The sequence below is a fragment of the Larus michahellis genome, chromosome 1, assembly GCF_964199755.1.
Source record: "Larus michahellis chromosome 1, bLarMic1.1, whole genome shotgun sequence".
Classification (NCBI taxonomy): domain Eukaryota; kingdom Metazoa; phylum Chordata; class Aves; order Charadriiformes; family Laridae; genus Larus; species Larus michahellis.
Window position 1 is genome coordinate 136333712 of NC_133896.1, and position 26895 is coordinate 136360606.

The following is a 26895-nucleotide window of genomic DNA, read 5'->3' on the forward strand; positions in this document are numbered from 1 at the left end:
ACACTGGCAATCTAAATTACATAATCTTTGTTAGTATATGAAGATAATTTCAATTATTTCTATTGTTTTGCTGGGCAGTTACTGTGTGTATATTCTTCTAAAATGACATCTTTTACTGAGATCTAAAATGTAAATACTTTGATGGGGTGAATGTGATATCATATCTAAAATATGTTGTGATCTTCTAACTCAATTTTCTTGACACATTTAAAAACTAGCAAGTTACTGCAATTTTACTTTTACGTCCTATTCAGCAGCGTCCCTTCCTTCACATTTACTTGAGTTAGGAGGGCTATATGTTAAGAACAGTTCCATGCATTAGGGTTCCCCCTACCTCAAAGGAAAAACAAATGCCTCCCGCAAGTTCTCCTCCCACTATCAGGCCTTTCAAGTACCTGTAGTAACGGGTTTGCCTGATAAGACTTAGCATATTGTAGTGACATAGATGCTGGAAAGAAGGTTTCTAGCCAGTCTGGAAACTGCTGCTTCTTCCCTTTCCATCAGTAGCAAGTTAAGTCAAGGCAGAGGTACCACACTCCATTTCAAACACGACATCTTCTAGTTAAAGGAGATAAAACACTGGTGTCCATCCCACATTTGTAACAGTAAAATAAAGAATTCTAAAGTATTTCTTTGAGATCTAGTTATTACCTGAAAAATAGGAATCAGTGCAACAGCAACAGTCCAAAATGGTTTCAACACCACTACAAAAACAAGACAGTCTCTCATCACAAGCAGAAAACAACAACTTTTGTTAATGTTATTTTTACTCACGTGGTACAAAGCAGTTTCTGGTCCAGGTGTGCCCATGACTTCTTGTCTCAATGAGTCCATTTGTAAACTAGGTAACAGTGAGTAATGACTTGGACTACTACTCTTGTCTCCTTTCTTTTTGGACTTTTTCCCAGTATCCTTTTTGCTATTCCTCTGAAACATGTAGTCTTCTTGACCTATTTTTTCATTGCTCATATAGCGAAGCAATGAATTTTCTGTTGAAAGAAAAGTAATGCAAAACATCATTGTGAATTATTGTATGTATGTTAATCCTGCTTGCGAAGCATATAATATTCTTGCTAAGAGCTACTGTCAATTTTAACCCTTCAAGAGTATTTCTTTAACAAAACCCATTTGCTTCTTTGGTCTGGATATAATATGAAAGCGATCTTTTGGTAGGGAAAATTCCTAATTCTTGCTGTTTTCTGGTATTTTTGGCAATAAAAGGAACAGAATATAAAAGAAGACCCACACCAATAAATTCTGTCTTGGAGTTTTCAAAAAACGAGCAACGATACACCTATGATCATATCTGTGATCTTTTAAAACAAGTTCCTAACGAATACAAATAACTGTGGTGTCATACATTTAAAAGTATTTTGCTTTGAAAATTCATTTGAGATCTTTCACCATATCATCCATCCATTCCCTGAATACTCTTCCAGCACCTACGAGCTTGTAGCTGAGGGACATCCCAAGAGAGAAACAATGTTTGTGAATTTAGGAAGCCTCAGCAGATTTGTCTTTCACAAACTTGTCTGGTCTTTCCTTGTATTAATGTGAACTTTTAGTATCCATAACCTCCTGTGGCAAGAGGTTCCTTAGCTTGAGCCCAATTGCATGAGAAGCCAGATCTTTTTCTTTTAAACCAGCGCTCGATGGAGACATCTGATGTCTGTTGGGTCTTGTTACGGAAAAAACAGTGACAAATCTATTTTCTTACTTCATTCCACATAAGATTTTATAAACCTTTATTATGTCCTGCCCAAATTCTCCCAAACTGGTGATGGCCGGACTACTGAATTGACCCTGGTTTGGAAGCCACTCCGTATATCTGATCTTTTTTGTAGTCTTCTAAACCTTCTTCAATTCTACTGTATTTTTCTTAAAGAGATGAAGAGACCAGAACTGCACACATACCCAGTATGAGCAAGAACTTACACACTAGCAGAAGAACACTTCTTTATTTGTCTTGTGTTCTTTTCCTAATAGTTCCTAACAGTGTTTCCTTTTTTGATCCCTACTGAATGCTTACTTAATAAAAGTATTAAGTATTTTATAACAAAATTTTATATTTTTATTAATGCTTACTTAATAAAAGTAAGCATTAATAAAAATACTTAGTATTTTTATTGAAATATCTATCATTACTGTAACATCTTGTTCCAGGGTGATAACAGCCATCTCAGAGGTTATCATTTTGTATGTGAAGTCACATATCTGAGCCTCACAAATCAGAATTTTGAAGAACTTATTCTCAAAGATTTTGAAGTGAATCTCACGCTGCTGTAGAATGTTTTCCATCCAAAAAGAACTCATGAAGACAGAGAAATGTAATATATAATTGTCATTTAACAATAACAATATTAATCACTAATAACCATACATTTGTGCTCTAGTATTATAAAATTAAGGCCAGTTCTGAAATGGACTGGATAATACAGCTGAATCAATGAAATGCCAATATAAAGTTAAGCCAAATAGCAGGGCTTTGCCATCATGATTTTCTTTTGCCTGGCTGAGCAACTTCCCTAATCCTAATAAAGGCTCTGCAAAAAATTAAGAATGAAAGAACCCCTAACAGGTTCACAAAAAATATTTACCTAAGCAAGCAGTAAAGTAACGGCTGAAAGTATGACAAAACCCACAATGCCTTCTAAAAGATGCGTGTTCAGGTCACTTACCTCTCCTACTATCTCTTTTTATTTTATTGGGGTCTTCATAATCCCCCACCCAGTTATATTCTACTGGCATAGAAATAGGCCTTAGTTTCCCTGGAAACAGAGGAAAAAATTGAGATCATGCACCATAAGGCAGTATTAAACTAACATTCTTTAGGAGAAGAACAAATTATGTGCTAAGCTGCTATTCTACAGGGTTGCTTAGGAAGGAGCGTCCAGCATCACCTCTGAACAAGAGGTTAAGATAGAAGTTCTATTTTATTTAACAGACAAGAAGCAGCTAAGTATTTAATGGATTTTTTTTAAGTTTAGAAAATAAATCCAGTGCCCTAAAAAAATCACCAGCGGACTGACATCTGAGACTGACAAATGCATTCAAATTACTGCAGTTTTCACTCAACAATATCTATTTATTATTCTGGAAGCCCCTGGCACACATATGGAGAGAACACGTTTTAAAGCATTTGTGAATTGTTGGTAACAGCAATGTGTCCACATTACTAAAGTACCTTCACAAAGAGCATCTTTGCTGGTGGGCTTAAAAGATCCAACAGTGACTGAGTAAGAAAGAAGCAGAAAAACTCTGCATGTAATTTCTTCTGCAGCGTTTCATCCACCAAAAGCCAAGTACATTACTATTAGTGAATTCACTTTGATTTCAGACAGCAAGAGACAGAAAAGCTGAAGACTATTATATCTTTTAAATTTTGGTTTTGAAGCTGCTGAATTGATTTTAAAAAAAGCTGTGAACTATGATTTCTGCTTAAGGATTCCACAAATATAGTTGGAAATTCAGTGAAAGTGTGCTGTGCAACTTAGTGGGGATACTTAAAGTGGTCAAAAGTTCTTAGCAAGTTAAATCTGGCAGACTGAGAACAAAATGTTTTCACAAGAAGGTCAGCCCTTGCTCTTTTTTGAATCATTCTACTGGTCACAAAACCAAAAAGTGGGAAAATAATTTGTTTTTAAAAGTAGCAGAGCTTAAAGTAACAACTTCAGAAGTCTTGTTAATGATTTTAGTAGAAAACCCCTACATAAAGGTGATCGGCCTTATTCCATGTTTTGGTTAAATCCATGATACACTGAAAAAGAAACGTGTTTGTAATGAAAACAAATATTCAAACATGTCTGTTGACCTACTGAAGTATGGCATCCATGGGAAATACACCAATACCATGCAGGCAGCATAACGGTAAAAGGTTGTACTGTCTGTACTGGTGTCAGGAAATACAACATATATATTTAACTTCTTATTTATCATTTATTTGACTATTTATGGACACATATTTAAGTCTGATTGAAGCCAGTGAGATTTAGAGCACACAGTTAAGAAGTCATTTCCTGAGTGGGGATGTATTTGGCTCATGTTTACTTGATCAGAAGTAACTTTCAATGTTTATTTTTTCTAGAAATACAACTTTCTCTTGTTTGTGAGCCTGAACTAACAGTATCTTACTGAAAGGATCTGCACACTTAAAAAGATACAAAGGCTACAGAATCATATAAAGTCTGATTGTTATCAAAAGCTATAGCCATAACAAATTTCTTACAAAATCTCTAGCTGTTTAAAATGCTTGAGGTTTCGTATCTGGCAATAAAACTGCAATGACCAAATTTTTATCTTTCCTCAAATTCAAGTTTCACTCGCCTGCTACCTCTGCTAATCCCCTCCTTGTTAATCCCCATGGATTCCCTAAATCTGTTTTCCCCGGTGACTACACTCAGGAAAATGTCTTCCTTGGGATGTGATCAGAAGCTTTCCGAGGCCAATTAGCAATCATTAAACAACAGCTGGAAGCCAGTAAGAACATGAAAGAGAAATCTCTTTGTTAACATTGTCAAAAAATGTCAGAAGATTCCAATAAAGAAATTATGGAGGGCCCTATTAACCTCTCACAAAGGAGGACTGAGAAATATTTTTGAAAAAATTAACACCACCACATAATTAATGATGAGTACATGTTGAAAACAATTATTTCTCTAGGCCTTGGAACTCTGTTTGACCTTTTTTAATGGGTCACCATAAGCCAGAAGAGTGTTATTGTCATTTTCCAGATTTCTGTGAAATCTTAAGGTCATGCCCAGCCACCAATCTTATGCTAATAAATGCCATGTGGGTAACTTTAGAATTTTAATGCTGAAATGGTAATATTTATAGAAAATACACTTAAATGAAAATGGTCTCGATGGTGCGAATTCATTAAAAAAGAAGTGAGATCAAAAGTGAAAGGCTGTATAACAAATGTGTTAAATAATGACTGATTTTCAGTGCAGTCTTTGATCCATGTATTTATAACCCTTTCTGCTAACAGAAAAAAAGGCTTAAAAAGCTACCCTGTAACACAATAATGGATTCAGCGGGCCTTGAAGAAGAAAGGTATTCCTCTTCACTCTAGACCACCAGTATTAAAATTTAACATCCGGAACAGAGAGTACATCTCTTTTAATGGAACTGACTGCATCCACCAATTGTAATAGTTGAAATACTGGAGTAATGAAATTGATATATCCACTTTGAAAACTTAGCAGTTATTTTGTACACTATGGGCATGGTTAGAAAACACCTGAAAACACTTTGAAATCAAAAGGATACTGGGGATTTTGTAGCAGGATTTTGTAGTTGTGCAGAAAGGGTGCATTTTATGAAAATGCATCCTTTAGTGTTGGGCAAGCACATTGCTCCAGGTCCTGAGGATACTTTACACAGCTCAAGCTCAGTTTGTATCAAGGTTCCCAGGTGATTTTGGAGCTTGGCCGCACGATGTCCTAAATTTACGCTTTGTCATAAATTAAGTCTATCTTCTTCTCAAAGGGATATGATGTCAGGATTACTATAACAACTCCGATATACAGCTTGCGCTCAGTTTAAAAACTGAAACAACACAGCAAGTACTGTGAAAAAATATTCGACTGTGTGCTCAGCTAATACCATAGTAGTTCAAAATATCTTTTTTAAATATGAGATTTCCTCTTCATTTTATTCTATGTGCTAACGACTCTACGACTGCACAATTTCATACTCGGCAGCAGGAAACCAATTCTCTCAGTCCAAAGCTGAAACAAGTTACAATGCTAGCTAAAGGAAATGTTCCAACAGATTCAAAGGAAAAATAACCTGGAACATAAAGGTTTGAGGAGCAAAACTCTCACCAGAAATTGTTTTTGGAGTTCTCAGCCTAAAGAAGTTAAAATCCAAGGCATGGAAGTAGCATGAATACACGGGTGTGTGCTTACATGCAAAATTCTTTCTTAGACAATATATAACCTCAAATAAAGAGGAACTGCTATATATAGGAAGTCATCATTTCCCATATAGGAAGTTACAGGGGGTTAATACAATATTACAAAAAAAAGCATTCTATTGTCAGTCATACTTCAGAAAAATTAAAGACTTTTAGACAGCAGTGCAGCATGAAAGCAGCATGTCATCTCTTGGTAAATCTGAAGTGCTTTTGATCTTTAAAACTGTTATACTTGGGTAAATTTTTCTAATGCTGAATTCCTGAAACTATGCAAGTCTTGCACTTATACTGAGATAACAATTCCGTCCTGTATTTTTATTAAAAATACATGGGTTTCTGTCAGGTTTTTGTTTTTGTTTGTGTTTTTGTTTTGTTTTGTTTTTTTTTTAAATGAAATGATACTGAAGCATAATCTGGAAAACTAAACTGGTAACAAAATTACAGAACTTATATTCAGAAAAATCAGCAATATAAAACTGGACTTGCCCTCCCTATCATACTAAGTAATTATTTTTTTCTTGCACAGAATAAGCTCTTAGGTTAAAATTGGACTAAAGTTGTACAGAATTCTTAGCAAAATCAATGGCCATTGAAAACGTTTTCATGCTTAAAAACAAAAGCAGATGCATTAAAATCCTAAGATCAACAAATGGTGATTATCCTTATTAGATCAATGCCATACCATATGTTGGTGTGCTCTCTCTCCTTCCAGGACCACTTGTTCTTCCTTTCTCATATTCATAGCAGTACAAAACTGCATCTTCTTCAACCACATTAAAGCGTTTCCGATATTCTTGGTCAAGAAATGAGTTTGGAGATTCGGATCCTGTATGAACTGGCTTGCCCACTATATGTCTGCCAACATCATCACAGGGGAGATTTCCCTTTTCATCCCTTTAGTAAACAAGAGAGTTTTTTAATATATTGGAATAAGACAGTGTTTAATTTTTTTTTTACTGTGACTATTTCAATAAACTTGGGAATATGTTAAAATTTTATATAAGCAGGTAACAGATGCCATCGACCAATACAAGGATCACAAATCATATATGCATATGTATGTATGTATGTGGCAGTTATCTCACATCTCTGCTTATTCTATTATTTTACAGGGTTTATCCATCTTACTGATTTCACTTGAAAAGAATCATAGAAATAAAGCTGACATGCAGCTAATTTTTTTTTCCCTTGGGCTTTTTTTTTTGGCATCTACTTAGTATTTTCTGATTTAGGGCAGAGAAATAATGTTGACCTTACATTTTTATATACATCAGACAGTTTGAAGACATGGCTATATGGCAAGAATGGACAAATTCAATCTGATTCCTTACAAACTAACCTCAGAGCAAGAAGAACCAGGGACCCATGATGTATAGACATTTGACATAGTCTTGCACAATCTATTCAGGCCTAGAAGTTGTATAGATACACCCATGCAGTACCAAATAGGGTGTGTAGCACCTGATCATGAGCTGCTATCCCAGGACAGCAGTGCATTGCAAGGCATGCACTTTGCAGTTTCTGCAGAGATCCCCAAGATGATTTTGCCTTTTCCTTCCTAGTATCCCCACCCCACTCTCTGAAAACGCAAATTACTTGAAGGCATCAAACAAGAGAGCCAGCTGTGCCTGGGGTAGGAGCCCTCTCCTTGCACTAGATGAAGCAGGGCTCAGTGACGCTGCTAGTAGGACTGTGCCTGGAGATGGCTGCAAAAGACCTTATCAGACGGCAATTTCCAAGCAGCAAAATGCATAGGAGGCAGCCAAGAGAGAAGCTGGGGCCTCATGCCCTCACTGGAGAGAGCTTCTGCCCCTGTGGGCTGCCATATGAGTTCCAAGCCGTCCGGCGTGCCGAACCACGCTTCCCTTAGCACCCTGAGACTCCATCTGAGGTGGAAGCAAAGCCTCCTCATGGGATGCAGGCAGTCATGGAGGATGAAAAAGGGCCATCCTGTGTTGGCTGTGACAGCACAGCAGCACTAACCCCCGCTGACCGCTTCGATGGCTTTGCCAGGCTGCTTTCCCCAAACAGGGATGGTGTTGGCTTATCAAGGGGGACTAGTGCAGCCCTACTGGGGCTGTGAGCTCATCTCCAGTCACAGAAAGACCTTCTGAGGTGACAGTGCTGGGAGACCACGGCAGGTAACACAATGGAGACTGGCATAAAACAGCCGGATGCTAATCAGAGCTGCAGGTACCATCAGGGGCTGGCACACGGAAGGCTCTGTGATAAGGAGGGCAGCCTGAGCTGGAGGTATATTTACTGTGAGCACGGAGAGAAGTGCAGAGCCACGAGGCAAAAAGCCTTTGTCACCACCCTCTGGAGATGGCAGCTTCAGTCCTCACCACCAAAGGTATTCGACAAATTTGAGCAGGCACTAACTTATGACCAGCACTTCTAAGTAACTGGCACACAGAAAGTGTCGGTCCCTCTTTTTCATGCCACCTGTCGGCATACATCTGCTGGTATCATCACCAAGGCAGCATGGCTTCAGGGTTTTACAATTTACATCCAAATATCAAGTCTTTTACTCTATTCCAGTAACAAAAGGAGGGTTGGTTTGTTTGGTTTGTTTGGTTTTTTCCCCTTGGAATGGCAACAACAAACTGAGAAACAGATGCTGAACAGTTTGATAATACCCGAAATAAAGACATGCTTAAATATAGTTAATCATAGACAAAAAAACCTGATGAAATACCAAAACAGATTATTCAGAAACACTGTACACTATGTGACAGGTTTGTGAAATGAAGTGTAGTCCATTAGGATTAATCTGATAAAAAAAAATCAAATGTACATAGTTTAATCTCTCTGAAAGATTACAGCTTGTACTAATATGTATTATAAGATTTAATCAGAATTGGTCCAAACTACTGCATTATCATCATGCTTTAAGAAATGTTATTAATAAATAATCAAAATGTATTTTGAATATCTCAATTTCTAGAGCAGACCTCAAAAACTGCTGAGCAGTGACATTCACTAAAAATACTTCAAAAAAGAGGATGCATTTCTTCTCAAATAAAAGTATTTTTGTAGTGGTAAACATGATCAGTAGCAGTACAAAGGCACTATTTCTTTTAAGATAGTACAGTCTCAGTTTCAAGAGCAACAGGTCTTCACCATATAACTACTGCATTCAAAGAGAAACCTAAGACTGTTTTGGTTGGGCTTTCTTTTTGCAGCTTTCTTTGTTAGTGGGTTAGAATTAAATACTTCATTTTTTCTGTGGATTTTACAAAAACCATGTCCTTAAAATATTTACACAGACATAATAAAATACCGTTATCAGAGAGGTAAGACACATTCAATCTTTAGGAACAATTCAAGTGTCATGACTGACGATGTTTTTATTTAATTAGAAGGCAAACAAAATAGTGAACCAGACTACGTACTCTGTCTCTTTGTCACTTTAAGACAGGTAGTGGAGTAATTGTGTCAGCAAGTTCAACTGGTTCATACATGTCACATTTGAAATAAAATGGCAATTTTTTTTTTTTTTCAAGAAATAAAAAACAAGCCAGGTAACAGACAAGGCAGGGATGAGGAAGGAACACGGGACTCAGCTTATGGCTTCACAAAAGGCTTGTGACATGTGACATCACCTAAATCATGAAGTGGAAAGTCGCTCTTTTGCCCTGGAAGGCTTTTCATATCTCTGAAGAGTAAGAATTTATCATAGAATCACAACTTCTCCTCTCCACTAAGCAATTTCATTTGCCACATACCTCACTCACTCTTGGATAACCCCCAGGGAAGTCTTGTCAGTGTCAGGTCATACATCTTATTAATTGGCTATAAGAGTTACTGATAAGAAAGTCTAAGAAAATCTCAGCTACCAGAAACTCAGGTACAAGAAAGGACATGCTGCCCTTACAACCTTTCCAAGAAAGTTAACTAAAAGAAAAACAAGTTTTTTAAAAAATACATTGACTAGACATATGATAGCCTGTGTCTAAGAACATGGAAGCTTTAAAAATACTGATTCCTCTTAAATACGTTCCTAGACCTCTGAGCAGATACTATTTATAGGCCATAATTCTCTCAGAATTTAAGGAAAGCAACATCTGTGTACATTACGGAATTATACTGAATCATTTGAGGTCGTGTAAGGGTAGGGTGATGAATCTGCAAGGAGGATCTGCTGCTTTTCTGGCTCAGCAAGCCCAGAGACCTGGGAGAGATGAAAATGCCTGTTCCAGGTGGCAGGTTGGAGTAACAGATCTTCCATGGTCACTGCAGAATCCAGCAGAGCAGACACACTCAAACGCAATCCTGAAATTTGCTCTCACACTATCAAATCAAATATATCTAAAAAAGAAAACACTATGGCATAACAAAACAGCGCTCTTGTTCAAGTTGAAAGTCTCTTGCTTTTAGCTCAGCCTCCCTTGTTGCATCATGGTTATTAGGCAAGGGCACAGATACAAACCCTTTTCCTAGATACAGGTTCAGGCTTTCAGATAATTTTTGCTCTTGTGAAGAAGGACGAGACTGCCACAGACAACAGATTACCCCATATTTGAGAAAATGGGGTATTGAACCTTCTTTTCTAAAGGCTGTTGTCTGTTCTGCAGACAAGACACTGATTCTGACCATTGTGGGTCTGATTCAGCACATCTACCCTTAATAACCAGTTCACCTGCAAAATGAAGTATTATCACCCTAATCCCGCAGGGCAGGCTGATAAACGGGTAGGAACGGAATGGTCAGTTACTTTACAAATATTTTTGAAATCGAATTGCACCTGAAATGGTATTTTTTACCTTGGAACATAAGGTTCTGTTGGAGGAGGGGGTATGTAGAGATCCTGAAGGGCAGAGCTATCTCTTTTTGTAGGTGTGCTGATAGTGCTGGATGGCGTAGCAACACTGCTCGTAGGACTTCTAGGAATAAGAGGCTGGTTCAAAAGAGAGAGAGAAATAACCAAGATTATCCTTATATATTATACATTTTTATTTGAGAAAGCTATGAAAATTCTATAGTTCAGAAAGTTAAATACTTAACAGTTCTAATGTTTTGTGTACTTTTAAACTGACTGAAAAAACACTCATACTAAGGAGACAGATCTACAAATGGACATGTATTAGGCTCTGATTACATCTTTTTCCCTTTTGCATAGCAAGATTATTGCCAATGCCCATAAAAATAGTAATCACTAGAGCCACTGGTGAAATCTTAATGAGTAAGTAACATACAGCATCCAGTGAATTCCTTAATTAAACTAACATTGTAAAGAAAAAGTCTAGCGTTTACAGTAAAAGGTGCATAAGTAGGCATTAAATTGAATGTCATCTCCCCCCATCTGCTCTACAGCTTCAGAATTAACTGTAAAAGCTTCAGTTTATGTCTGCAGATGCTGTAAAATCAGGTACTCTGTCCTCAGAGCACACGCAGTATGACAGAGGATAAACTAGAGATTATTATTACTCTTCACTCCCCTGGGCACACTCCTCACAAAGTAACATTTACTCATAGGTAAATAAATTGTACCCTCCTTGCAGAATAATCATGAATTCTAGCTATCATTCCAGTCCAAATAGGATTCTTCCTCTTAATCACATCTCCCTCTCTCACAAATTAGGCACCCCTTTTTCTTCCTCAACTATCTTGACTAGCTAAATAATGACCAACCATCTGAAGGCTTTATTAAATCACTGAAGGTTGCAAAGTATAGCAAGATTTTCTAACAGTCTCTCTACAGATTGCTTTAGTCTGCTTAGTAACATGTCTGCTTAATAACAAAAGTCTCATGTTGCTTGGCTTGTGTGATAGCTAAACTCAAGCAGAAGACAAAGGAAATGGCAAACCGGCAAGTACAGCAGTATCTTCATATACCCTAAAATTAATCTAATATTAGACAAATGCTGAGTTTTGCTTTGAAAGAGTTCTTTCCCCTCCATCTTTTTGAAGAAAGAAGTGTTGGGATTACCGTTATGGGTTCAGCATACCTATAACTTCTGACTTAAATAACTACTGGAGGATACAAACGTTTCACATTGTATTTACGGGTGTGTAGAAAGATCCTTCTGCCAGTAATATTAAGAATAATTTATGACAGACCAACAGAGCATTCCTGTGCAGAATAATCAGTTCTCATTTTCAAGATATTAATCTTGACACTGTAGCATTATGCCTATACTGCAGAAAACCCCAGGAGTCCAACAGGAACGTTTTCAAAATGTTGGCCTTTCATAAGCTTGTGATGAGCCATTTGAATTTATGTTTATCAAGCAAAGCCCCTACCATTGCGTTACTTTTTTTCAATCTGTATGTCTGAATAATGCATGCCACTTAGGAAACCTCCGACATCCTTTAGCCAGTTACTGCCTAGTTTTAGGAACAGGGCTGTGTTAGATCTTATTTATCTCAAACATAATACAATGTATGCTTAAAACTTTCTTGTTAGAACTTTGCAAGTCCACCTGTAGAGCAAGAGCTATAACCTGACACAAGTTTTCCCTTTCTGAATGTTAGAAAACCATCTCCTGTAAACAGTGGTACTGCTAAATTCTTTCCTTGCTCATTAGAGTTAACGTGAGTGTTCTGTAGCCAGGCCAATGAAGGACTGCCAGTATTTACAGGAAGAGAGGGAGAAGGACACACACACAAAACCAGACAGGCAAAAGACTTTACAACCACTAAAAACAAGAAGACAGAAGTCTGCAAAAATAAGAATAAATTTGGTGGCAAAACTAGGTAAAAAAACAAAAACAAATTAAAAAAGACCTCTTTCAGAGAAACAAAAATCTAATCCTTTGAATTTTCACCTGTGACACTGTAGCCATAGATGGTCTTGAACCACTTACTAACACAACACTGATTATTTCCTTTCTGATACTTTGCACTTCTACGACAAGTACACTTCGTGGCTTGCTGAGTACCTTGTAGAATTAATTTTCATTGTAAGCCAAAAGAATGTTGTGACCCAGACCCCGTTTACGCTTATTAAGCCCAGGTTGCTGTTGTTCATGGCTCACGCTGACAGGAAGACAAGATGGATTTGCTCTTCCCTTTGAGGAATAAGACAGCCCTTTACTTTACCAGAATGAATAGGCAGATAAGAGGAAAGAGGGAACTAGACTGGTGGCAATCAACAGGAGTTTATGGTTTCTATCATATAAGGAAAAACATGCTCCAGTGTTAACAGTCAAATGGACTTAAAAGAGGTTGATGAGCCCCTGGGGGTCCTGACCAGCTGCTGGAGGACACAGATAAAGAATTTCACTTGTGCTACAGCCTGGAATACCTGGGCTTAACTACTGAAATAACAATGATATGGGCTTAATTCCCCAAAAAACCTATTTTGCTGAAGTCTGAGGATTCTGTTGGGTAACTTCACACTTCATCGGTGCCTGGTAATACACAGCCCAGACAAACAGGTCGGTTTGTCCTCCAGAACAGTTTGCTGGAAGATGCTGGAAATCAACAGTTGGGGTTAGCGCATCTTTGACAAATGCATATTTTTGGTTCATCTTTTGGCTCAGCAAGGTGGTTAAAAGAGTGAGTGCAGCAGGAAGAAAAACCACAGAAAAACACAAGTTATCCAGCTACTTGAAGGTGAAAGGTTTCCCTCAAACCCTCCCCATGTCAGACACTTTTAGAGGTGAAATTACAGTGTAATTTGCCAGAGGATGGCAATGTGGGTAGATCTTCCCAGGGCACCTGGAGCTCCCAAGGGAATAGAAACTGTAATACAATCTAGTATAAGAGGAAGCACAATCCCACAGGATTGTCCCAAAACATACTAGGATGTCTCATATCTTTTCCATATTTGTGTCATATTGTCAAAATCAACTCTCCAGTTTATTTCCACGAAAAAGAAAAAGCTGCGGAACTGGAAAAAAAGGAGAAATCCAATTTTAAATGTAGGTCACCACTTTTTAAAAAAAGAATATATTTATCACCATTTCACCAGATAAATCAGTAAGCTCTTTTAAAAGAATGGCTCCATGGTAAAAGCATTCACGTGGTCTCTCCTGGTAGTAGCTCTACATACTGAGAGCACTGCTGTAACTACCACCTTGTGCTGGAGGAGTTCAGCTTTCATTTTATAAGGAATTAAAAGTCTTCAGGCCCCCCTGGTTGAAAAGAGAGTCTTCAGAACATGGCCTGCAGGTAAGGTGCATCTACACAGCATTTTGCATTGTAATTTAGAGAGACATGAACCCTTCAGTTCAAGTCAATCTGTGCACCTGCAAGTAAATCCGCCCATATAGCTCTCCAGTTCAATGGCAGCCATTCAGTGGACCATATGCAGGAACACTGAAAACAAAAACACATGGAACTCCATTCAAGTATTTCTGAATTGGACACCTTGGAGATCAGTGTTATCACTGAGTTAATTCTCTTCCAAGGACCAGAGCTTTTCCCTGCTGCAGTCCCTTTTGGTGGGATTGCTGAAACAGCAATAAAACTAAAAATTTTTCAGATCCAAAGAGTTAAATACTTGACCAGTGGGAACAGCCCGACAGAGAAAGTTTAGAAGTTACATATCAAAACTGGAATAGCCTCAAAAATGTCTCACAAAAGACCCTGAATCAATGTTAACCCACAACGACAGACACAAAATCCATATTTCAATACATTTTGGAGTACTATTTCTCAAACATTTTGGATGCACCATTCTCCTTCAGGATTATTAGTCTTTATGGACCCTTTCCCAAATTGTCAGCTGGCCAGGGAACAGGCAGCTAACCGTCTTTACTTACAGCAGCTCAGTTTCCCCAGCACAGGGGCAATTCGCCTGTAAGTACTGACTGACAGCACAGACACCCCTGTTTCCCTCTCCACCAGCAGCTGCTCTGCCCCTGGTTAGCTCTGCCCTGCAGTCCCTACCTCCCTCTTGCTACCAGGACCTATTGCTGCTTCTCCCATCCCCAATCCTGAAGGAACTGAGAGGATGCCCTCTCAGTTAAGTCAGCATATTATTTTTGCCTTTTTTTCCCTCTGAACAATGAATATAATTAATCTTTAACATATACTATCTAAAATTCTTTTTAATGTTTTTTGAAACTCCTTGAACCTTTCATTAACTCCCTTGGAAGCTGCAATATATAGTTTGAGAAACATTACTCCAGAAAAAGACATACAATTTTTAAAAACATAAGCAAAACCAATACAAAATTTTAAGTGGTAATGTCTTTATACAGTATTTGCATCAGTAAACAGATTTTACTGCTAATATATTTTTCATATTGGACCAAGGTTATGCCAATTTATTGAACAGAATGTTTCCAAAAAAATTAACTTTTTAGAAGATCAACCATGACATGAAGTAATGAAATACTATAACTAATTCATACTCTGTAGGAAAAGCCAGTCAGAATGCATTTTAACAGTGCTGCAAAGATTGCCCAATTCCCATGTAGTTAAAAGACAACTAAGCAACTGAAGCCAACAAGTTAGTATTTTATTCAAATGTAATGATTAAAAAGTGTAAGGTCATTAATTCTAATCATAAATGATGAAAACAGAATATAATATTATGTCTAGATAAATGAAGCAGGCAATAAAATTAAGTAAGGAAAATTACAAAATAAAAATAATAAAAGTAGCATTTTCTCTCAAACGAAGGACTCCGTTGTTATTGTTGATGTTGCTTCTTAGGAGGCTGAAAAGCTGAATAGTTCATAGTGGAGATGAGATACATACCATAGCAGAGACATTATGCATATCTAATCCAAAATAAAGTCTGTTCAAAAAACTACAGATACTGAGCTGTTGGTGATTTTATATTGGTACAATTTAATCACATACAAAACAGTACAGTAAACTATTTTAAATATACAAAAGGTGACATTTTGAATAAGCTTGGTGAAGAGCGTGACAGTGTTTAAGAGGGGTCAGAAGGTTTTTTTTCCAAGTCAACACATAAGATGTGGCCGGCAGCTGGACCTGCCAGCTGTATTATAAAGAAACTGGATGAAGAGTCTTCCACACTGTAGTCAAAGTCCAGTTTCTTTTGACTAATTAACAAAGCATTTTCCAGAATGCACAGGAAGACTTTGCAGCTAGCTTCTTGCTAGCATCATGATGGCGACTTACGTAAGATTTCTTATGCTCCAAGAATCTACCCTATCGAACCTTCCACCCTTGTTCAAACAGCGCTTTGGGCAGTCTCCCTTTGAAAACTCCCCAAAATAACACAAAGTGGGAAGGAGAAATAAAACAGACAATCTAGAGTAGAGGACATTTATTTGTTAGGTTTTGAACCAGACAAAAAATGTGGAGAGTTCAAAGATAACGGAGTAACCTCTATATCAAGTAAGAAAAAAAAAAAGAAAAAAAAAGGTTAAACTTATTTGGTTTGTTTGCCACATCCAGTAGCAGTCAGAAATACAAACATTGCAATCTGAAATATCATTCTAGGCTTTCACACAACAGATCAGAGTATCAGAAAAAGCAACTGAAAGGCAAATTTAGTAAGATTTCTCTTGCAAGCATAACACCTGAATATTTATGGTACAATACCATATTAATAAATATCTTCAATTGCAAAGGCAACCACAAAATCCCCCAAGGCCACAGCTGCCTAATTCAAATGTTAGAAAAGCAATTAAGAAAACACAAGCTGAAAAATCTCTTCACAAATTCAGACATGATTCCAGAATGCATCAAGGAAGAATTTTGATTATCTGTAAGAAGCTGGATACTGATGGATATTAAAACAGACAATCGTCAAGTGACGGAAAACAAAAAAGCCCCAGCACTTCCTTTAATCAGGACATAAGGGGAAAAAAAGGATATTTTTTTTTCTGGACTGATTGACCTTAGAGCTGGAATTAATGCATTTGTAAATACAAACTCATTATGTAATGGTGCATAGTATATACAGCCATAGGCTAACTGTATTATTTTACTGTACATCAAGCAATTTTATATCAGTTTCAGGACCGCTACACAAGATGCATAATTCTTCTTCTTCTTCTTTCTTTCCCCTAACCTTTCATATTTATTCTAAGGATAAAAATATTTGTGAAAAGAATGAATATACTGCATTTCTGACAAAAGGAAAAAAATAAGTCCCAAAGAATTAATCAATAATTATGTAGACTGCATTTAACTCATAATTCATGGCAAGACTGCAATGTGAAGGCAGAGCTGTTCAAAGTAAACCACTGAACGTTCTAAGAAGTATTTATATCAATTAGTAACCAGTTAAAACCTGAATGATCGAAAAGCGTTTTCCACACTCAGAGACCATATGCCAGAAAGCTGGCATATAGCTAATCTAGATCACTACCAGTGGACAGCAAGCTCTTAAAAATTTCATTATCAGAATGCATAGTTTAATTACCAGGGCGCCCTGTCACTCACACACCAAACTGCTTGGTACACTGCTAGCGCATACTGCCTGAACTGGAAGACTTGTCTGTCACTTTCTCAACTTACAGGCATACTTAGTATCTCTCTATTAAGTCTAGTTTTTCATGTAGCTGCAAGTAGCAAACTTCATGTCCTTACATACCATTATTGACTAAACGAGCAAAATACCATTTACCAAAAATGCCTCAGTATTATTCACTTTCAGCTAAAACTACGTTCTGAAGTCTCTCAATTAAAACATCTTAATGTAAATCTCAATGTAAATGAGCTCAATTTAATTCACTGAAATATTTACCTTCTACTTTTGCTACAACAGCTGTTAAACATATTCACTGGTGGGGTACATACAAAAACAGTCTCTGCTTTTGTGTCAGCTTCCTTACGTTGGGGTAAATTTCCACCTTCTCCATTCATTGCAATTTGATTGGGATGTGACACCACATTTTTCCTCTGTTCACTCCATTTGCAGAACCAAAAAACCCACAGCAGCCAGTTTGCAGATGCTAATTCCCATTTTGTCAGAATTTCATCCCCATATCTTATTCTAGAGTCTTTTGAATATTTTGCTCATATTTTGTACTTTAACGGAATTATTACTGAGTCATAATTTCCTTATAGCTTGTGTCTGTTGAATAATACATATGGTTCAATTAACTTAGCTCTGGGATGTCAGCACAGTTAGAACATTCTCAATTATTTCATGACATCCTGATATAGGAAAACAAGTTATCATAATTTCCCCTGCTTCCAAAGGTGATGGAAGTACTGCATCTCCTTGTTTTCTTCCTGTTCGCTATCGCTTTCCCCCGCTCCTCTCACACTGTCTCCCAAGCTCCTATTAAAGAATAGCACCCTTACGTGAATCAGGAACATAAGAAATTTCACAACAGCCATAGGGCAAATTGCAATTCCAAAACATCCAGCTTTTCTGAAGTTGTTTGGGTTTTTTTTTCAGAAATTTTGGAAGTAGATTCTGTTAAATAAACATCATTTCTTCATATTTTTAATAGCAATAAAATTACCCTGCTCTCTGACTGCTTTCGCTGCTTGTTATTAATCAAACATACAGGACCGATTTCACACTTAGGTTACATTTAAACTAACAGCAGCTGACTTTAACAGCTGTTCACCTCTGATCTGCATAAATTAACAACAGAAATCTCCACATTATGCAGCTTCTGAAGTTTGTCTTCGCTTCGCCCTGGAGCTTTTTTGACACTCAGTCTACTTAAGACAACTGTTGTTTCTCACACTAAAATCACAAATTACAACAGACACACATATGCACACTGCACACATTAAGTGCTGAATGAGGTTCTGGCCTTTTCCTGGTGCCATGCTTGATAAAATCAGGACAACATCATTGTGATACCAGAATTATAGCTCTAATGTTTAACAGTATCTCTATTTGTACTTATATTAACCTTAAAAATATTTCTATTTTCTATGCTACCAGCAAAAAACCCACACCAAAACCAATACTCCCATTCCCCGCCCCCCTCCCCAAACCTGTAAGATTACAGGAGACCTCTATCTAGGGTCAGTCTCGTCTTATCTAATACAGATAATCTACATTCAAGCTAGCTTTCCAGACTCCCTTTATCAACAAATGGAGAGAGAGAGGCATGCGCAGGGCCCAATTCACCTCATCCTAAGGTAGATCAGCCTAAAATAGATCAAGATGAATGAGCAAGTAACTGTTATTTGTGTCTGCTAGCCAAAAGGAGTAAAAATGAGAAACCTGAATGATATGTAGGTACTCCAGATATTTAAAGTTAGATTAGTTGAATAACACCCTAGTATTTGTATTGACCTAAGGATAGTGAGATGTAAATCAGAGCCAAATAAAACACGCTAAAAGATGACTGGATTTTTGCTTCTGGAAGTGAGCGCGGAGTTTCAAGCCGGCCCACAACTGTAGCTCATGACTGCATTCACTGTAAAAGGACCACAGGCATCCTCACTTTCCTACGGGACTTAGTTTAAATGGTGGAAATTGGTTTCTATCCAATTTCTTCTCACCCTTTTGGAGTACCCTGTCTTGAATTAATCACTGATTTGCTATTGTCTGCATCAATGACCCATGTCAGAAACTTCTGTTGTGGGGTCTTCAGTGTAATTATTCTAGCAGCAAATGATACAGCGAAGCAAAAATCAATATCCAGGAGAATGACCCAATTCACCCACAGAAATACCAAACCCACCCAAAGAGGATTTAGACTGAAAGTATTTCATGCCATTTAAGGCAATGGTGTGTATTTTTCATTTATATTCTTACTAAAGCTATGATAAAAGTGCAGCCTTCAAGTATGGATATTCATACTCTCATATCATGCATACAGATTTGCAATTTTATGTTCAGACACTAATAAGATATTTTGGGTTCAAAGTTTTTTGTCACATGTCTAGTCAGTAATTTATATCTGAAAGACCAGGATATCTCAATCATTTAAAAACTTACTCAGTTTCAAAGACAGTGATGCATTTAACCACTATAATTTATTTTCATATATATATATATACACACACACACATATATATATATACGTATTTAAAAGATATTCTTCATTGCATTAGTTCTTTTTATGAATCTCTTAATATTTTAGATAGCAAAGACCACGGCTACTGGCCGTGGCATTTCCATATCTCATTTTCATTTTGCCTGAACTTTGCAGAAGTCTTTTCTGTCTCAAATGTACTTAATTTTAAATAGACTTTTTATAGTGATAATAAAAATGTCCCAAAGAATGCATTCTTTATGCAAAGAAAATAAATTTCTAAACATTGTTCTACCCAAACTGAAGGAAAAAAAGGGATTATTTGTCAGTTCCATCTGTTGGTTACATGCTTTCATCAGTCTGGACATAACTTTTATTTTCTAGAGTAATCCATCACATTGACGTTTTATCCTTGAGTGAAACACGAATGCTTTAATGAAACCATTCCATGGTTTTCAGCTCATTGCAGGCTTACTAAAATCAAAGGTCCAGCCGGACATCCTGTGCTACACCTCTTTATGTGCAATGGTTCGATTCAACAACAACTCTGACATGAATGTGACTTTATTTACATAAGGAAAGTTTGATGGTCAAGTGGTTTATTGAATAAAATCCCCTTATACATTTTCCTGTAACTCGATGATTGATCAAACTGAGAACTCATGATCTTTTTCTCCCGTCTTTCTTTAAGTTTATACCGCACTGAGAGCTGAACAAGAAGTCAAACTAAAATTTATCAGTTTCTGAAGTATGCTTGTTTCCCCTCGGCTAGAAAAGTTATCTGGGGCTACCTTTCTGCATTGTAAAACATCGGGATGATTACTTCTTAACTTTGAAAAGTTCTAATAACAGGCTTAACTTCAATTGAGCCTATGAGAGCAAACTGCAGAGAAATCATTTCAGAGACAATTTTTCAAAGTATACAAGAGTAAATCCATATGCTGCTGAGATGAAGCACAATAAAGCATCATTGAGATAATCTATAGTTAAAATGATGGTGTATGACTTATGATTAAGCTTCATTACCTGCAGAGCAAGGGGCTTCCATCTCATATTTTTCAGTAAAGCTGGTGCTGAGGTAAGCATGCTCTGAGGTCGCTTTTTCAAAGTTAAGATAACACCACTCGGATCCTCTCGTAGTGCATTCACCAAATTTTTCAACTGCCACCCCACCTGGTAACCAGTAAAATCAGTACAATAAAATTGAGGTACAGTATTCAATATGTAATGTTCCCTTTTTAAATAAGATTAGTAAAATAACATAATAGGAGTGTATATATATATATTAAAGGAGATTAACTCTAGAAACGTCAAAAATAAATTACTGCATAAAAATCATGTCAACTAAAATTATTATAATGCATTAAGATGGATATGCATCATTTCAGGTTTTAGAGTTAATAAACTACTGTTACTCCACTGTAAATGCACAATTAAATCTCAAAGTGTTTTCAAAATTAGCTCTGGTACATAGACTTTAGAGACTAGAAGGTTAAAAAGCCCTGGCTTCTGCCCCAACAGTTCAATTCAAAACTGAGCATTTTATACTCCATAGTTACTATTTAAAGACCACTAACCACATGTAGTCATACTACTTCTACTCCTAGCAGCTTATGCAAGCACAAACCAGTTCAGGAAAATCTTCTACTCTTCACACTGCTATAAAAATAAAATCAGAATCACAAGGCCATTTTTTTTAAATAGTACTCCTTTCATGACAATTTCAGAAACAAATATAGTAAATTAATGACAGAAATGTAGTCTAGCCTCTACTTGAGTATTAGTAAAGTTTTCCTAACGGAAAGACAGCATTTTGAAATATGCTAAAATTAAGAATTTGACTAACATGGAAAGCAACAAGTCTTTATTTATAAACACAGGATAGAACTTTCTGAATCATTTGCTTTGCATTTTTGAAAAAAATACTTCAAATATTAAAACAGTACAACTCACGACAATGGTTTTCAGTCTAAATAATGCCTGATTTTAGGTATCTATCCTGAAATGCTTTAAGATATTCAATCCCTGCATTTTCAGATTTGGTACCTAGAGTGGCAATACACAGAATCATACATCCCTTGGCCTGTAGATTTACAAAGTGATTATTTCTGTAAACTTGACAGCTTTTCTACCTTTTTCCCTCTCCCCCTCTAAACAAACTTCTCCTGTTTAAAGGATCACTGTTACAAATATTTTCCTGCTTTTGCAACCTTTACAAGAACAATGTTAAGAAGAAAACTATCTAACTGAGAAATGAAATTCTTACTGACAAGACATCTAGAACTCTGAAGTGATAAGGTAACATCATCTTAAAAAGGTTACTTTCTATCATGTCAACATATTTGAAAAAAAATTTGTAAAATATATTTAAAAACCAAAGAATGCAGATGTTCCTTATAATTGGTATAGTGCAATATGACACAAATATATATTTGTTACCTCTGTTTAAGCAAGGTAATCACACGTAGGTTGCTGCTATTTATTTTTTACCTTATTCCCTGTTACACCGAAACTCACTTTGTTTGCTTAATATCACTCAAGAGCTGATACTCCCACACGAGCACGCCACTTAAGCCAATGCTAATGCTTACCAGCAACCCTGAATCACAGACCAGGTTCAAACCTCACCACTCTTCCTCAGCTACTGTGAACCTACCTGTCCTGTTTTCACCACAGCAAAGTTCATTATATTCAGGATGCGCTTCTACAGTAATATTATTGTAAACAAAGAAACAGGGTGTTAACAACATGCATCTTTATGGAATATTTTCCACCTTCCACAGAAGACTTCCAAGCATGCTGTAATTCTTATTTTCAGTCCAATGTACTAGGCATATGGCTATTATACTTCGAATAAAAAGAAACATGAACATAATCAACTTCATCTCAATTCCCTTATCCCTGTGAAGCCTCCATTCTGTTTCAACAGCGTCTAAAAAAATACCTTGCCATTTACAATACTGTTTTCTTACTTGGAGAAACTTCCACCGCTACTTAGAAATAATATATCCCCCATAGTTCCATGTCACCTTGGGCATACGCAAGGTTCCATTTGCTACTCAAAAGCAGGAATTAAAGGCCTACAGTTCACGTAAGGTATCTCTGTACATAAGCTACTGTACACTTTAATTCCCTAATGTAACAGCTGAAGACAGATATCTGGAGGGGAATCCTTTTGCTGAATAAAGCAGCACAGGGAGCCTTGAGGAAAACATGATGTGGTCCCAGTTAAGGACTCAGACTGTAAAATTCTTGCCATTTAAGTTGGTAGGACGCTGCATGCGAAAGCTGTGCTTTAAAGCCACTGAAATAGCCAGAGGAATATAAATAAAACTGGGTGGGTTTTTTTATGATAGCAGTTTTAAAATTATTTTAAATGCACTTTCATACTTTGCAGAGATAACCTGTATCATGTATTTCATCTACGTCTTACAATGCAATAAATGGGAGATTATCTAGTCTCTTTACGAGAGTTAGGGGCATTAAAGAAAAAAAAATAAATCACTCCAAAGCACTAAATCTGATGCATTTAATTTAGAAGCTCATGAATATAAACAATTTAAACTTTTTTTTTTTTTCATAGGAAAACTCTGAGTTTACTACTGATTTTCAAATAAAGTTCATCCTCTGATTTTCCTTTATTCCCTGACAGGAGTTTTCTGGCTGGTTCAGACCATCCCTGGTTGCTTCTCATCTTTTGAACAGAAACGACTGAGTTGGCCTAAGAGGAATAAGTCACATAAGAGGCTGTCAACAATAAATTGAAGGAAATTGATATCCGCATTGGAGGCATGCTTTTCAGTTCCCACATAGTTTAGATCCCATCAAAATTCATATTGACAGAGACTAAACAGAAGCAATCTTATTTGAGAAGGTCAGGCTGGAAAGAGGAAAAGGCAGTGAACATATCTGGAACTGAAAACTGTTTTCCAGAAATCCAGTTCAGTGATATTTAATCTATACTTTCTTTTAAGTATGATTTGAAATTATTCTCTCTAATCTCTCCTCAGGATCTTCCCCTTTCTCATTACCACCACAGTTATAAATTCTCAACTTCTAATCATCAAGTTTTCAGGCAGAGCTTTCAAAGTCCCTACCACATTCTTTATCCTGCTCACGCATTGCAAAAATGGATAGTAATAAGAACGTTTTATTCCTGGTCTGAAAATTCAATAGATAAGTAAAAGGACTATATCAGCAGTCAACTTTATTTATATTAAAACAACCGAAGCCATTAATTTTTAAATCAGTGCACTATACTGAGCAGGTAGCCACTTTGAAGGACCAAGCAAGTTACTGCTGCTTGCTTTAAAATAAATTTACATTGTTAAACCAATGGCCATCAACATGCAGTAGCCAGGAGAGGTCTCTTTAGTGGCAGCCGAAGCCCAGCGTTGGGTTTTGCTGCGCAGTGCCTGAATCCCTCATGGCCGAGCGCAGGGAGGACCAAGGGCAGCCAGTGGGCTGTCCGCCAGCCACAGGTACAAATTAGCCAGTCCCTGGGTAATAGTGGGAGCCCTCCCTGGGCGGGTAAGCGCGCCCACTGCATGGGTGCAAGCCTGGGTGCCCGAGGGAGCACAGCACACCTCGTGGAAAGGTGGAGTTTAAAGCAGGACAGGCCACAGGGGGTTTCTGGGGGAGGAAGAAGGAAGAACATGGACTTAAGGAGCAGCAAGGGAAGGTGAGCATGGCTTGCAAAGACAGGGGAACTAGGGGAAGAGGGAGAGGAGAGAGCACCACAGGGTGCCCTGTGGAGTCATGCTGACCACTTCCTGCCAAGGAGATAACAGCACCTTTGCTGGAGGAGTCTACTGCCAAGGTAAAGGAGGGACAGAAAGGGTAGCCCATGCCACCTGAGGAGCAATAAACCAAGGTCAGATGAACAGTGCTGCTGGGGGAAGGGCCATCATCCTCCCCAAGGGGAGGGCAGGGCTCTGTGCCAGGAGAAGCGAGCCTGTGGGCAGGGTGACTGGAGCATCAGCACCAAGCTACCTCCAAATATCTCATCTCATCCCACCACTGTATGCCCAGAGGTTGTGGCGAGGCTGAGAAGCCTCACCAGCATGCTCCAGAGACACTCAGGACCACCATCCAAGTTGCTTCAGCAGGACAAGATGGGCACTCAGGAGCCCCACACAGCTACACCCAGTTCTGACTCATCCTCCTCATCTCCCCTGCCTCTCCATCTCACTTCCCACCAGCTTCTCTATGACCTGGAATATCCCGGCACCCATTACCCCAAATAGCAGAAGGCAGTTACAGGGGTCTTCTCCCCCAGCCACCACCTAGGAAAAGACGACATCCCTGAGCAAGGTCAGACATATTTTAAAAGACACCAACTTTTCTTTGGCTTGTAGCATGCACATCTGGAGGACAATATCACAACAGCCTGGAATGGAACTTTTATTTTGAATTCTTATTCTAAGTTGGCATGAACTTCAACATTTTAAACTATTAAAAAGTTGTTCTTAAACTAATGACGTTTTTTTCCCAGGTGAACCTACTGCCCCCTTTTATGATAAACTTGGAAAATTGGTACCAATCTTCCCGTTTTCTGAAAGTAAGCATGACCATTCACTGTATCTTTTTTTTTGAAACAGCTGCACCCATGACAGTATTCTCAAAATCCCATGCTCGTTCATGATTTCTGTATGTACCGCTGTATGTTATAAGCCAGAAAAGAGCTCTGTAAAATATTAACATGAGGGCAGCTCAAAAGCAATTGGATGAACCTAAACCAAGTATTTTTAGGATGCTACAAGATCCAGTCTGAAAAATCCAGCACATGTATCCCAATGAAACCATGCAACAGAACAGCTCTGTCATTTAAAAGCAGTGTGCAAATCCAATATGCACTGAAACTACATCATCTAGAGGCTTGAATTATAGTCAAATGATAAATAGAACATAGTCCATATTTTTACAGGCATATTCCCATTCGAAGGGTCAACAGAGTCCCATGAAAAGTTAATGAGAGCTTTTTGCTTCCATGAAGTGAAAACTGGTTTTTTTCCCCAGTTACAATAATTCATTCGTGACTTGCAGATTTGTAAAAGAAAAGTAGTAATATCTTTACTCTTCTGAAGGAAAAGTAATGTTTTCCTGCCAAATATAAACTGCAAAGCCGTCTGCTATTTTCTTGCAAATATGCAAAATCAACTGTAGTGTTTCATTTTTAAAAGTTACTGGAATGAGCAGAGAATCAAAATTCTTACTCTTTCAATGCTGCCTGTTATAAGTGAAATGTAGCCAGTGCTCTTTGACTTATCATACATCTCAAGCTTCAAGCTTTACTCATTTTTGAGCTAAAAAATAGAATTTCTAAGAAGAAAACACCTTAAGAAATGGGTGTTTTTTTAAACAACTTCCGTATCCATCACCCATCTTGCATTCTATAAATAAAAATTAGTGTGCAAGAAAAAAAAAGCACCTACAACGCTGCACTTCAAATCACTGTCTATCAAACCTAGCACGCTGTTAAGCAAGTCAGAATCTGACAAGAAGCTATCTGGTGTCACGCTGCTAAATTAACAGCTTGATTCCCATGAACACTGGCCAGAAATGAGGATGGTCAGCTGGCAGCCCTGCGAAACAAATATGTTAGTAGCAAGCATCTCCTTCCTTTCCCCCAGCTGCAGATGCCTGAAAAGCTTAAAAAATAATGGAAGGCCATAGGTCTTCTGCCTCCAGAAAACATTACTGGATGAGGAAACCACAGAGGGATGTTTACAACATGGACTACCACAGAGAGGAAAGCTGTGTCTCTATGCGGTAGGAGAAGCAGTGTCAGGACAGTAGCAGATGCGTCTCAGGGATTTATCCAGCTTCTTAGGCCAGCATGATAATGAACGTCCATGCTTACATAACAGTGTTGTCCCAAAGAGGAGAGGTTAATAATATTGTGATTGCATATGCTGCGATTCTAATTAAAGAGTATCTTGGCTATGTTATTTAAATAAATGCAATTTCAATCTAGTGCTTAAGAAGTCAGTTCTGTGCATTCTTAGAATGTCACTGTATCGTTGTCCAAAGTCACAACAACACAGCTTGCACAGGAAGCACACTGAAGAAAATCACATCTTTTATTTGAGCAAAGCCTGATGTTTCATCGAAACTTCTGCTTACTACCACTGAACTATGAAATAAGTAATT

The 26895-nt window shown here is 37.6% G+C and overlaps 1 protein-coding gene across 8 annotated transcripts in view; it reads right to left on the bottom strand.

The window, feature by feature from the left end:
• Positions 1-26895, bottom strand: part of CNKSR2 (connector enhancer of kinase suppressor of Ras 2) — a 216295-nt gene that overhangs the window by 80288 nt on the left and 109112 nt on the right. For 6 of the 8 annotated variants that reach the window (XM_074605038.1, XM_074605100.1, XM_074605079.1 and 3 more), the window contains exons 9-13: positions 20770-20916; positions 10684-10817; positions 6600-6811; positions 2679-2768; positions 775-989 (exon numbers count right to left, since the gene is read on the bottom strand). In XM_074605038.1, coding sequence (XP_074461139.1) covers positions 775-989; positions 2679-2768; positions 6600-6811; positions 10684-10817; positions 20770-20916 — 798 coding nt within the window. The remainder of the gene's footprint in view (positions 1-774; positions 990-2678; positions 2769-6599; positions 6812-10683; positions 10818-20769; positions 20917-26895) is intronic. The other 2 variants (XM_074605056.1, XM_074605046.1) reach the window with 1 other exon arrangement.